This window comes from Scatophagus argus, chromosome 4 (assembly GCF_020382885.2).
Source record: "Scatophagus argus isolate fScaArg1 chromosome 4, fScaArg1.pri, whole genome shotgun sequence".
Lineage (NCBI taxonomy): Eukaryota > Metazoa > Chordata > Actinopteri > Scatophagidae > Scatophagus > Scatophagus argus.
The window spans coordinates 9,563,934-9,577,460 of NC_058496.1; the positions used below are offsets into that span (position 1 = coordinate 9,563,934).

The following is a 13,527-nucleotide window of genomic DNA, read 5'->3' on the forward strand; positions in this document are numbered from 1 at the left end:
TTCCGCCTGAACTGTAGAACCTAATGGAGTAGAAGTAGCATTGTAAAGCGCAAGTGCTTCAAAAAAAGTTGCCAGATGCACTTAAGTAAATGCACTTGATACTTTGTTAATGTCCACCTTTGGCTATAGGCGAACTATTCAAACTTCCATCTATCGCTTAAACTTCTCTGTCTTACGTTTGGCTCGAGTTTAAATCTCGCGTAATCAACAGTAAACAAGTCAACCGCACGTACAGCGCGCTGTCAACACCTAGCAAACAAAAAGGTGCCGAGGTGAGTGCAAACGGTCGCGGTTAGAAACAGACAACGGAAGCGTAATTTGATACAAAACCAAACTGTCCCCCCCCTCCATTTCAAGTTGACTCACCTTTTGAGACTTTGTTGTTTTCCTGTTTCGATGGAGAAGTTGTTGCACTCCGGTACTCCGGGTACAGATGCGACTCGGGCTGTACCTGAGCTAGAGTTGTAGCTTTCCCTCCACTCCACCTCTCTCTCTCTCTCTCACTCACTCACTCACTCAACTTCACACACACACACACACACACTCAGGGTCAAACATTTGTCTCATACACGAAGCATCACTCAGCTGTATGAGGAGAGGTTAATGCCACGGAGAAAGCGCATTAGCTGAAGAACAGTGATTCACTCAAGTCCTGCTGCAAATGGATTCCACAGGTCACTCTTCCGCTTGGTGTGGCATAAATAATAAACAACTAAAAATGCCTCTTCTTCAATAATAAGCCAAGGAAAAAATCAGAGGGCCCTGTTTGCTGGTTAGAATGTGTGGGTTATTGTTTCTTTGACGGGATTATAAATGACAGTAGGCCTGTTGCGCATCTCAATAGTACACCCGATAAATTAATGCCCGTCACATTTCTGGAGTGTACTTTCCTACCATTAACAGTTACCTATTATGGAAACAGGCTATCGCTTGGATTGTTTCAATGAAAGAAATAGGCATGTGTCTGGTTTTTTTTCCAGGAAACTGTCTGTCTTTCCACTCCAATTTGATGTGAAAGTAGACTGTGATTACCGTGTGAAAGACGCATCAAATAAAGGTTCAAGTCATGATACGTTAGGCCTGTAAGCAATTAACACTACCAGTTGTGAATCACATGTGAAGCTTTCAGAAGATCTGGAAAACATTTCTGCTCTATTGCTTAAATCCCCATTGATGTGTAGAGGCTGATGTTGGTGTGTGTGGTGAGCATTTGGTTTGCTAATTTGTCTATAATAAATATTTTTGAATAATAAACATTCTCCTCATCTACCACACAGTGCTTTTCTTCATTTACTTTACATTTGTTTGTTTCTGTGTCTAAAACAGCAAGCAACCACTGTAAATGGAGAATGTGGAAATGATTAATAATAGTCTTATCTTATTGATGAAGACCACTTTATGGTTTTCAGAGCCTTTAAGCCATGCCATCTCTCAGGTCCTCGTTCTTCCATGTTGTCGTCTCCGCTCTGTCCACTCACGCTTTGGTTTTCTTCTATCTTTGCCTCCTTTGACCTTTCTCAGCATGCTGGAGACACGCACTGAAATCAGCATTTCACGCTGCTTATGTCTGACCCGTCTGCACTGCCACAAGGTTTCTCAAGCAGTAATACAGGAAGCTTAGCATGGTAAGATAGCATTACACTGACAGAAAAGAAAGCAAACATGAAGAAACAAGATATTTCTCTTGAGGGATTTATTTATTAGGCAACAGATCAACAGATCAATTTTAATCATTCCAATTGTACTTGTATAGGTGAGAATTAAGCACTTATCAATGTATACCACACTCATCTGCTTTTGTTCCCTACAGTAAAAATCGAGCGGTCCTTTATGATAATTGTGTGAAATTATTATGAGTGAGTTTTGTTGCCATGAAAGTAAAAGCCAATATCACCAAATCAACACACTGGGACAGTCAGTAGACCATCAAGTGAGATACTAAAAACACAAAAGAAACTAGCCCCATCCAATCCCTGCACTGGTCCCTTAAACGTATATGTGTATATATATATTTAAGAAAATCTAGACCACAAGTGCCTCATCGTTCAAGTCACCACCTAAAAGTTTTCTTTTGAAACCACCAACATATTTGTCGGTGTTGCCAGTTCAACACGACAAATAGAAAATAAGATACATAGAATTGATTTAAAATATATAGAAAAAAAAACTTCATATAGTTCTAAGCACTGATCAGAAACAACAGCTTTCGCCATCACTGCGGACATCCAGCTCACCTGCATTAAAACAGCTAGGGATGCAGATTATGATATTTCAGGTTCTGGCATGTTTGTACAGCAAGCAACACAATAACCAAATGCACCAAAGTTTGACTCAGAAAACTGGATGGCTATTCTCTAGAAGTTAATAGCTGCTGATCAGTTTGTTAAATTTGATTACAGCTACTCATTAACACTAACAAAAATAAATGCTTGTTGAGAAATAATTGTCTAATATCCTGTTTCTGTAATCATATAGCACGGGTATGAATATTTATTTTGGTACTGTCTAATTATAAGTGTTGTGTGATTTGACAGATTTGGGTACTTTGTATACTGACTTGTAAATGGTAAATGTCATGATCTGTCATGCTTCTGATAAAGCTCAAGATCAAACTCTGGATCAAGAAATAAGGCCATGGATCATAAAATCCAATTATCATTAAATGTCTGACTTTGGTGATTCCTAGTGGTAGTACACATACACTGCACCATTTGGCAGTCAATTCATCTTTCTTCTGGATGAATCAGCAAACTAAATTCAGATCATTTAAGATCAATTAAAACTCATCTGCTTCTTTCAGAGTACTTTTTGAATTTAAAAAAAATTGAAAACTGATCCTTTATTGCAAGCTATTTTGCTGCTCATTGAAAAAAATTATGCAATGTAAGTAGATTAGGTTTTAGAAAGGGTCCGGGTCTTTGATGGCAGTGTTTCCCCTATCAGGACGTTCAAGAGCCACCGCTCTGCTTGTGTTTTTGTTGTATGAACTGAGAGGCCTTCTGTCCCCACAGACTGACAGAGAGAGAGAGAGACAGAATGTACAGCTGGAAAATTGCAATGAAAGTCCAAGATTCATATCTTCAGTGTGTGTGCATGTTTCTTGCAGAGAGGTTTGTCTTTCTTGGAATAGAAGGTCTGGCCTTCCAGAGTGGTGCAACATACCTGAGAAAAGACACCAAAGATACACGCAGGTCCCATTAGAAAAGCTTTCCAAATTACTTAAAAATTCCTTATTGATAGAATTAATCATCTCCTGAGAAATAATGATAAAAATGACAGAAAGTAATACTTACACACTATTATACAAAAACTACGAAGTGGACAAAATCTTTATTGAGGACTAATTTTTGAGATAAAAGACTCACCAAGTCTAGAAATGATTAAATGAATCATTTGGAGAAGATAACATGTAAGTTTTGCTTTAGCAAAATTGGAAACCAAAGTGGTAAAAAAAAAAAGAACAAAATGTTAATCAGATACAACTTGAGTGGTTGTTAAATATATTTGGCTGCCATACTGTAACTGCACATCAATACTGACTTTAAGCCCTTATTCTGGCTATTCTTGTGTGTGGAGTTTGCAAATTTGCGTCTATTTCTACAAGAAACTCTGTTTTACCCTTACGGTTCAAAGACATGCATGTAAGATGGGTAGGAGTCTTTCAAGTGATTACATTGAATATACTGTGAGGTATCCACTTACAGCACAGACAAAGCAGGTGTCATGCCAGGTGTAACCAAGGGCCTCCAGGAACTTGTCTCCAGCCTCAACAGGGAACTCACAGCCATGACAGCCAGTCCCAAACAAACTGTAGAAGTCTTTTATTAAAGACAAAACAACATGACATTTTTTTTACTGCCAGCAGATAAATAAATTAAAGTAATTTCAGAACAGGGAGCGCTTTGTATTCTTCCATCATCCACTGCCTGCTGTGTCCATCTAGTGTGAGACATCGTTCATCAGCCCAATCAGCATGGTCAGTGTGCCCAATTAGTGCACTATTCAGAGTCTTCATCACACACCTTGTTCACAGTATGGTTCTCCATCTTCCAGGTGGAAGGTGTTGTTTCTGATTGGTTGCTGACAGCAAGCGCACAGAAAGCAGTAGACATGCCACGTCTGTTTGAGGGCATTTATGACCTCCTGTGGGCAAATATAAACAACGTGGTTAGTTGGATGCATCACACAGTCCATAAAGAGCACTGGTCTCTCTTTGTGTATGTCACAGTAGCTGGGAAAAAAATGCAATGAGTTTTGGAGGACTGCAATGTCTGATTGCTAACTGGGTTTTTATTTGTAATACTGCTGTACATGTCAGTCATCAACAAAAAACACCAAAATTCTATAGTCAGTCCCTATTTTATGAGAAATGATGAATATATCTGTTTTACATGTGTCAGGAATTTCTCATGTCTCATCTAAATATTACCCCATTTTTCCTTCTTGTGGGGCCACATGACCTGGCTTAAAGTATACAAACTGCTTTCTTTCCCACCCTTTAAACTGTGAGACTGGACAGAGAATCAGTGGAAAGCTGGTGGGCTGGAGTAAAATGAAGGATTAGAGAAAAGGGGAGTGAGAAAACAGGTTAATAAGAAGCCGTAAGCTGGTTGAAGATGTGTGAGAAATAGAGGGTTGAAAGGGATTGAGGCTAAAGAGGTCAGAACACGTGAGGGATGAATGTCAGAGCTGTTATGAGAGCAGAAATCTCAGCTTCCTGACACTCCGGGTTCATGCTACACCTGCAGTCTCAAGGCCTCTAAGCCTACTTCTCCTAACACCCAAACATATACCGCATTCCTGAGTTTTAGAGATGTTCACTATAGAAAATTGGCCCTCTTTGCATTTACCCTGCATGTTTGGTGTTAGAGCTGGAGAATGTTGGACGTATAGCAGTCTTTCATTATTTTGTCTCAGATTGATAATTATATCTGTTTACTAACCATTTCAATTGTGATTAGAAAGCACTAGTGAAAAAATGGAGATATAATCTGAGTTTATTCTGTTATCAAGTCGATCTTGGCAGCTATTCCAATCTAAGATCAACTTTATCTGTAGTACTGTCCTGTATGAATGTTGAGAAATAATGTTCAGGTTAAAAAGGAAGGTCCAGAAGAATGAATGTAGCTCACCCATGCATCAGTGGAATGATAAGTTCAAATGTTGGGTCAACCTCTACCTCTCTAACCTCTCTAAATTAAAGATTTAGTCATCATCTCCATAATCTTTCACATTGCAGAAAAACATTCTGCTGAACAAACATCACAGAGCAGACATACAATAGTCTGATATAAATGTGCATTCACGCCAACTCACTCCCAGTATCTTGGCCTGGCAGCGTCTGCAAGTTGGAGCGAAGAACTCCTCATAGCAGTGTTCACAGTAGACAGATCCCTTTTCTTCCACAAAGCCGGTATGCGCTAGGGATGAACGGCAGTGGGCACAGTTAAATTCCTCCTTATGCCAAGATTTCCCCATTGCTACCAAAAAAGGGCCTCTGAAAAAAAAATGACAAGCACAGACAAAAGGAGAAGCAGAAATTATACAACAAAGCCTAAAATTTTTTTAGTTGATTATTTTCCAATATTCTTCTGTGCACTATGACTGCAATAGTGAAAAATGCCCACTACTGTGAGACCTAAACATATCATCCAGTTGCTGGTTTTGAAAGACAAACAGTCCAAAGGTTTTATATCTACAGTGATTTAAAATGTATTATTAATGGATTCAAACTTGCTGTTAGCATAAATTTCAACAATCAATTAGTAGTTCCAGAATTTAACTTAAATGTTGCTTCAGAGACAATATAACACACTTTAGAAATGTGTCCTTCAAGGCCTACTGTGTCCATCATCCTCTGCTTCCACTCAGACAGCACCTTGGCACCGTCCACCCTGATGATTAGGTAAAGTGGGAAAACAACTGAGACTAATTTTCTCTACACAATAGCTGTGCTTATCTGAGCTTATTCTGATACTGGCCCAAGCCTGGCAGCCATTAGCATGTGAGCTATTCTATCCTTAGTGATATGTAATGTAAGGTGACACAAGTTGAGAGATAATGCTGGGGTCGAGGCAGTCCATAACCTGACAAGAAGAGAGGTAGACAGGAGGGAGGAAGAGGACGAGAGTCCATGGTGATGTGCTCTGAATTTAAACAAGGGGAAAAACAGTTTTCAACTTCAGCTTCTTGTGGAGTTAAGCTGTCTCAACAGGATAAATAAGAGTTGTGTGTGTGTGTGTGTGTGTGTGTGTTTGTGTCTATGTGCAAGTGTTACATCCACTGATCCACTGCAGGTGCAACTTAATTCCCTTTATTCTTATCTACATTGCACTCAGATCTTTGTAGTTCTATACTTTCATACTCAGATTATTTACTCGAGACAGTTTCGGGTCAATTATTTTAAGTGCTTTACTGGAACACTGAATAATTGAGAAGTGGACATAATTTCTTTGCCTGTGTTAATTTCCTTGAGTACAAATGCCAAGTTGAAGAGATCACCTTCTTTTTGATTATCCCTGTGCAGGCAGTGTATTGGCATGATTTGCTGGGACGAAACACTATGCTGTTTTCTATCACGGTTTTCACTATAAATGGTCATGAGTGCCTCCTTCCTTCCCAGTGACAGAGCCCATAGAGTTCATTCATAATATGTTCATACTGCAGACTGCTACCAAGGAATATAAGCTGATACAGTATTTGCCCCTCACCTGATGACCATGTTGCAGTGGGCACACATGGGCGTACGAGTCCCAGCAGGGATGTGTTCTGCCATTTGAACCAGGGTGTCCTCATCTTTAGGATGGGGTTGAGGCACAGGTCGAGCTGGGACAAGACTTTTCGGGACACTGGGACTTCCGTTACCCCTCATGCTGAAAGACGGGGTGACCAAACCAGTCTGTGGACTGTGGCCTGTAGGAGATGGAAAAGAGATGAAAGGCTCTATTGGTGAAGGAGCAGAAAGACCGAAATGGTGAACAGATGGAAAACAGTGAGAATTTAAGGCATCACAAAGGCTGTGTGTGCATGTATGCGTCTGTGTTTTCTTCCCAGGTGTGTAAGTTATTTGACCTCTGCCTTCTATGTCTACACACTCAGCAGGTGTCATGGCGGCGCATGCAGCTGGCTGACTACTGCTGTCACAACCGTGGATTCACCACATCAGTCCTTGCGAAATCTTTCACTCAGCCTTCGACACATTCCTATGACATATGTGAATGCAGACACAGGACCAAATACACACACACACACACACACACTGTGAGATTCCCTCAGCTAAAACACAGACACCTGACTAAACATGTAGCTTGGCCTTTGATCTCCACACAGCGGATGGATTTGTGTTTTATACGTGTGTATGCATGTGCATGGTGAGGAAAGGCCCAACTCTGGATTTTGACCTTACCGTTACATGTCATGTTTAAGTATGTCTGTTTGGGCAAGGGGCAGGGCTGGACGGGTATTCATTTAGAAAATTAAACCTGTAAGAATCTCAACATGTGAGTTAGATCCACTTTTAGTGGACACCTTGACATGTCTTGGCTGCCAGCTGAGGTTACTGGGTCAGTTCCAAAACTTTTGGTGAGTATGAATCATTAACACACAAAAATATGTAAATCTAGGGCCCAGGTTTTAAACACAATACCAGAATTCCCCTTTATGTTGAAGCTTGCATTTGACAGTCATTGATGGAGACTAAAACACTGTTTTAAGATGACAAAGATATAAATGCTTCATCACTGTTCAACTGCTTAAACCAAAACGTCCTGCAAAAATGCGGCAGTCATTTGTTAAGTGTAAGAAAAGACAGTTTTAGGTCAAATGATTTTACGCAGTTTGACATTTCAACCTATAGTGAAGCTGCCATCAATCACAGAGTTCAAAAAGATGTATTTTGAAGTTATTTTGGGAATTAGGTGTGTGTATGTGTCTCACAACGAGCATTTGCAACAAGACAGTGGTTGAAGGCTGGAATCATTTTCACTGCAGCTCAGGATTCAAAATGGGAAAGTGTCTGCTCGGGTGCTATATGACTAGTAGTATATTTTCATGAGCCTGGGTCCCCAGGTAAGTGACTACATTTATGATTTTTGTTGAGTTGCAGTTACATCAGGGAGGGAACCGCAGGAGAGGAAAGTACTTGTGCTCACAGACTGATTGGCGTAAAAATTGATGCATGAGTTGGTTATTTCATAGAGAAATATACACAAATAAACAGATAAACAAAGAGGCAGATATTCTGTTTTTGGTTGATACATGATAAATAGAATAATGCCCAGAAAAGTTACCCAATCTAAGAGTCTATGTGCCAAGTGCAGGTGGAGAATTATACTGCAGCTCTGTGGCTTACTTTTAAAACTTTATTCATAGCTCCCAACAAGTCCCTTCAGTAAATATTATGTTTCTAAAAGAGTAGAACTGCTGCACATGTGACTGAGCAAGGTGTCAGAGGCAGACTGAGGCCTTCTCGCCTGCTTAACGAGCTTCCACAGAGGAAAAAGACAAGAAAAGAAAAAGAAAGTCTGCAATGACCTATTTCACAACATATGCCAAGCTCCAACCATGGAAAATAAGCCTCTTTCCCCCTGCTCACTGGCTGCAACAACATTGAGTCCAAAAGCAGTAAATCAGTTTTACATTTGGACATTTTTCATACAAGAAAAAAAAAAAACAAACTTTTTAACTATAAGGGGGAATATATCAAATTAAGACTTGAAAGAATGTGTAGTTCAATTCCAAAATGAGAGTTTATTTTTAGGAGCCTATTTAGGCCTATTTGGGCATGTACATGCTATCTGAGACTCATGCTACAAAAACAGCTCAGGCACCTTAGTCTGATTATAGTTCACTAGTTAATTTAGTGGCAACAGTAAAAGCCACTCACACACAGGCGTACAGAGATCCTTTTGTTGGATTTGGCAGCAGATTGAAGCAGTAACGTACTATTCCACAGATTTCGTGCAGCAATTGGCTCGATTAACAAAAGTGTACTTTAGTCACTGAAACCTGTGTGTTATGTCTTGCATTCTTTAATGTGTGTTCACAGAGGTGGGATATTATTTCAGTCATTTAACAGGAGACATGCCAATTATGGCTTGGTCCCAGGTCCATTACTCATATTTCATATGGGACGGAAAATTACAGCTGGCAATAACCGGTGCTTGTTGTGAATGTGTGAGAAAGTAAATGAAAAATCATTTAAGATGGGTCACTATCACAAATGGGCAGCACACCCACAGTGCTTACCCTGCGTTGCAGCAGGTCCCTTGATCATGGTCTTGACAACTGCAGACTCGTGGCTGTTGAGTTCTGGCTCCTCTCCCTCCTCACTGTGCAGAAATACAAAATGTATAGCAATTAATATGTTTTTAATAAAATACATTTCATTAAAACACACCAGAAACACTTGTCCATGCACAGTAAATGTTAAATAAACTCAGTTTACGCTGCTTAAATTACGTAGTGAAAATACATAGTTAATATGTGCATTCCTCTCATTCAGAGTGATGTACCTCACAACAGCTGAATGAGGCTCATTCTGTTTGTGTATGTACTGTATATGTGTTTGATTCTTTATTTACAAAGATGTAATCACCAGCAAAATACCATACTCAAAGCCACTCGGGGAAAAACAAAGACAGGGAAAAAAACACTAGCACAGTCAATTTTTTCAAGTTCCTGTCAAAATACAGTGAGACAAATTCCAGACCACTTACCTGCTGACAGAGCAAAGACAAATATGGTACCAACCAAAACATAGCATGGAATGACAGCCAGAACAGTACAGCATCCAACTACACGGTGCACTTCCTACTTGTGACTGCAGTGTACAGAAAAATGTTGCCCATGTGTCACTTTCATAGCAGAACATTTTCCAGGCCACCGGCCTGATGATGGAGACGAGTAGGTTTGTACTGCACTGTTAATACTGCACACCCATTCAAACCAGTGCCAGAATATCAATTCACATGACTTACAGAGAGTAATGGACCAGTGGGTTGAAATACAGCATGGTGTAATGATCAAGAAGTACCCATTCCAGATGCCCAGACAGATGCCAGACTAGCAGCACTAATGATGGAGGGGAGACAAAGCTCTAAATTATGGCGTTTGACTACATTATGAGCCACGACAATTATATACACAACCGTATACAAGTAAACATTGTTCCTACTTCCCCTTATATTTCAAATGTCTCCTCTGAATGCACAATGAATTGGTTTGAACACTTGACTGAGCTTGTGAAGAGGCAAACTAAATGACTCCCAATGGCAACATTGGCAGTCAATTTTCATAGACCCTGAGAAATAAAACTTAATTTCACATTTGGGTCAAAGGCAGAGTAATTTTGAGAGACTCTGCAGTAAAATTTTGTGATCACATCAAAATGATGCCAGAACATTAATTCAAGTGACGAAATAGAGAGAATGACTTCACAGGACCAGGGGCATTTCTCAGCTCTTAAAAGAAATAGATATATTGAGCCTAGCATGGTGCTATGACAGGTGTTCAGTTCGTATTCAGAGAACAGCGTTGTGGCACATTTGTCTCGAAAGAAATGTAAACATAATGCATAATGTCCACAAAATTTTCAAAGAATTAATGTAACACATTTTTCTGAAAGTAACACACGTTTTCTCTCTCAGGTCAAAATGTTCTCTAGTAGGAAAAAACATAAGCTGAAATACTCAGCATGCAAAATGCACTCTACTTTGTGTTCTTGTGTATAAGAACGCCAAGACGGACTCTGAAACTCATTTTCTGTTTTTCAGAGAGATGCCAGATATCATCCAGCTATGGTGGTGAAAGGGAACAAAATGCCTCAGCTCCTCAATCATATGTGGCCCCAGGGCTTCAAACTCTCCACTGCCTTTTAAACTGATGCAAAATGAATAACCTCTCTATGAGTAACACTAAATGTGTGTGTGTGTGTGTGTGTGTGCATGTTCATCAGCACCAACTGAGGAGCCTGGGTGGGCCAGCAGTCTCTCCCCAGACATATTACACCCATAATGCATATTTGTAGCCAATGCCAACAGTTGGATCACTGCTGTCTTCCCCTTGTGCCTGACCATTAAGGACTCATGGAAGACAAGTGTTATGGCAACTGCAGTCATAGTTACACTGAGTTGTGCCCGTATGCTTTGTGTGAGTGAAGAAGAATGAGTGAGAGAGAAGTAGTGAGGAAGAGATAGTCAGACACTTTGAGAGGTGAACTGACACAGAGACAGATAGAGGAAGAATGTCACACTTGGCTGTGTGCTGGCTTCACCTCAGCGGATGCTTCTGAGTGCCTCTGCTGTGATATACTTGTGAACACACTTCATTTGAGTGCATCCATAACATCAAATTGTCACTCGGTTTAGCACACAGGGCTCCCCTCTTAAAACACTGATTTGTTCTGAATGCTGAGTGCTTCGCTATGTAACTGGTTAATAGTAGCTGATTAAATGTGCGACTCATTAGGAGAGGAGAGATTTTAAATTTACCTAAAGATATAGACAGCATTGACAGGAGAAGAGAAGAGAGGGTCTCCCTTTTCCACTGCAGACTGATGCCAAGACACCCTTGGTGGTAAGCAGAAAAATATCACAGAAATAAGGAATAAAGCTCAGAAAATAATGCAAAGGGACAGAGATTGCTGATTAGATGGCTGATCGCATGCCTAACATGGACCGTTTACATGTGACATTTAGTATTGTCAAATACAAAGAAAACTGAATGGATAAATGGTTAGAAAATGCAACTGATTAATATAAACACTGTTAAACTGTAAACACACAAGCTTCAGCGCAACGACAAAGATTGAGATAAATGCACCCAGTGGATTGTTGTGTTAGCATTGATTCTGGCTAATCAGCCTTTAGCGGATACAGTCCTAATCTAAGTACTCTCTATAGGAAAGAGACTGCCATGCTGGAGAACATCTCTCTTCATTCTCATTATCTTGCTTATCATTTTGTACCCTATGTGTCTGACAGGAGGAGTCAGCGGATGTGGTGCACACTAACTACTTACATTTATCGGCAGAGACAAAATTGATGGATAGTAAGCTAACAGTGCAAACTAGATGCAATTTTATTACCGTTTTCAGTTGAGTTCATTTACATTTTAAGTGCGCAGAACAACATTGTGCTCCATTTCTGCAATATTTATAGCAATATTTACAACTGCTTGTATATGTAAAAAAATAAATGTAAAAAATCTGATTCTAGTAATTCGTCAGTTGGGATTAACTTCAAAACCACTGCTGAAGTTCCAGCTCTCTTTGGGAATTCTTTGATTTTATTCTGTTAAATGCTAAGAAGTGTGTGGTTTGCAATGTATTCAGGTTGTGGTCCCTTAAAACAAATCAGTATCTGCCTGCAATCCCTTGAGGCCCACACAGTGGACATAAACTGTGACCAGTTATACAGATGAGGCTACTTTGACAGGTAGACAGGTAATAGAAAAATGAGCCTCACCTGAAGATTTAAAAGTGTCCAGTAAGGTTATTTTTTGTCAACTGAAACATTTGCCTTGTTTATGCTGAGACCACTTGGCCCTCAGGTTGCTGAACCACTGCTATAAGTAACAATAAATCTGAAAACTTAGCTAAATTAAGCAAGTAGATGACTAAGCTCTCCAACAAATTAACAAATTAAATTCTCAATTTTCTCTACATTGAAACGGAAACAAGAACATCATATGGCATCAACTTATCAAGCAGGATGGTCCTATAAGGACAGGAAAGACCTCATCCTCATCATTCTATTACTGTGTGAGATTAAAGGCCATAGTCCCATCTATTTGAATTATATGGCCAAACATACAGTCACATTAGTTACAGTAATTGGCTAACAACAGGTGACAAGTAAAGCAGGAAATAAGATGCTCCCCAGTCCTTCACTCATTAGACCCAATTACAGCCCAGCTCGTTAATATTCTCCACCAATCAGACCAATTACATGGGAAATTAACTGTATTCTGCAAGACTGTGATTGGTTGATGAATGGATGTCCTGCTATTTTTGATTCAATAGTAGCCGGTTAGAGTGCTGACCATCTGGACGTACTGAGCCACATATGAACCTTGTTAAATGAAGCGATAATTAAAGAGGGATGGGAGGTAGGAGGGGGGAGGATATCTACCCTTTGCCTTTCATCGTAATATTATTTTTTTTACATTAATACAGTGTAACTTTTACTCTCGGTAGCCGTGCTCTGAGACTTCTTGTTTGTTGTAATTAAGAGATAATGAGAAAAAAAAAGCACACCTGCTTACATATGTAATGTAGCCCCTTGTGTACTGTAGCTCCAACGAGAACTTGTACTGTGCATTTCATAAACGTGTTCGTTTGAACATTGAACAAATGGTCCATTAACATAGCTGACTGTTGTCCAGCGACTCTCTGCACCACACAACAGATGGTCTATAATTCAGCACTGTGATATTGTTTGGAACAAGTTCAACACACACACACACACACACACACACACACAACGACAAAGACATCCATCCATACAGATTCTATTTCTCTATCTCTCT

General features: G+C 39.8%; 2 protein-coding genes across 8 annotated transcripts in view; both read right to left on the reverse strand.

The window, feature by feature from the left end:
- The window catches only part of bmpr1ba (bone morphogenetic protein receptor, type IBa), a 63,543-nt gene extending 62,891 nt beyond the window's left edge, over positions 1-652 (reverse strand). For both annotated transcript variants that reach the window (XM_046387560.1, XM_046387559.1), the window contains exon 1: positions 367-652. The gene's annotated coding sequence lies outside the window, so the exon portion shown is untranslated. The remainder of the gene's footprint in view (positions 1-366) is intronic.
- A 1,032-nt stretch (positions 653-1,684) lies between these two features.
- pdlim5a (PDZ and LIM domain 5a) overlaps positions 1,685-13,527 on the reverse strand; it is a 54,788-nt gene continuing 42,945 nt past the window's right edge. For 4 of the 6 annotated variants that reach the window (XM_046387565.1, XM_046387564.1, XM_046387561.1 and 1 more), the window contains 7 exons: positions 11,490-11,567; positions 9,247-9,329; positions 6,711-6,912; positions 5,317-5,497; positions 4,023-4,143; positions 3,703-3,818; positions 1,685-3,162 (listed from right to left, as the gene is read on the reverse strand). In XM_046387565.1, coding sequence (XP_046243521.1) covers positions 3,073-3,162; positions 3,703-3,818; positions 4,023-4,143; positions 5,317-5,497; positions 6,711-6,912; positions 9,247-9,329; positions 11,490-11,567 — 871 coding nt within the window. In that variant the 3' untranslated portion in view covers positions 1,685-3,072. The remainder of the gene's footprint in view (positions 3,163-3,702; positions 3,819-4,022; positions 4,144-5,316; positions 5,498-6,710; positions 6,913-9,246; positions 9,330-11,489; positions 11,568-13,527) is intronic. The other 2 variants (XM_046387566.1, XM_046387563.1) reach the window with 1 other exon arrangement.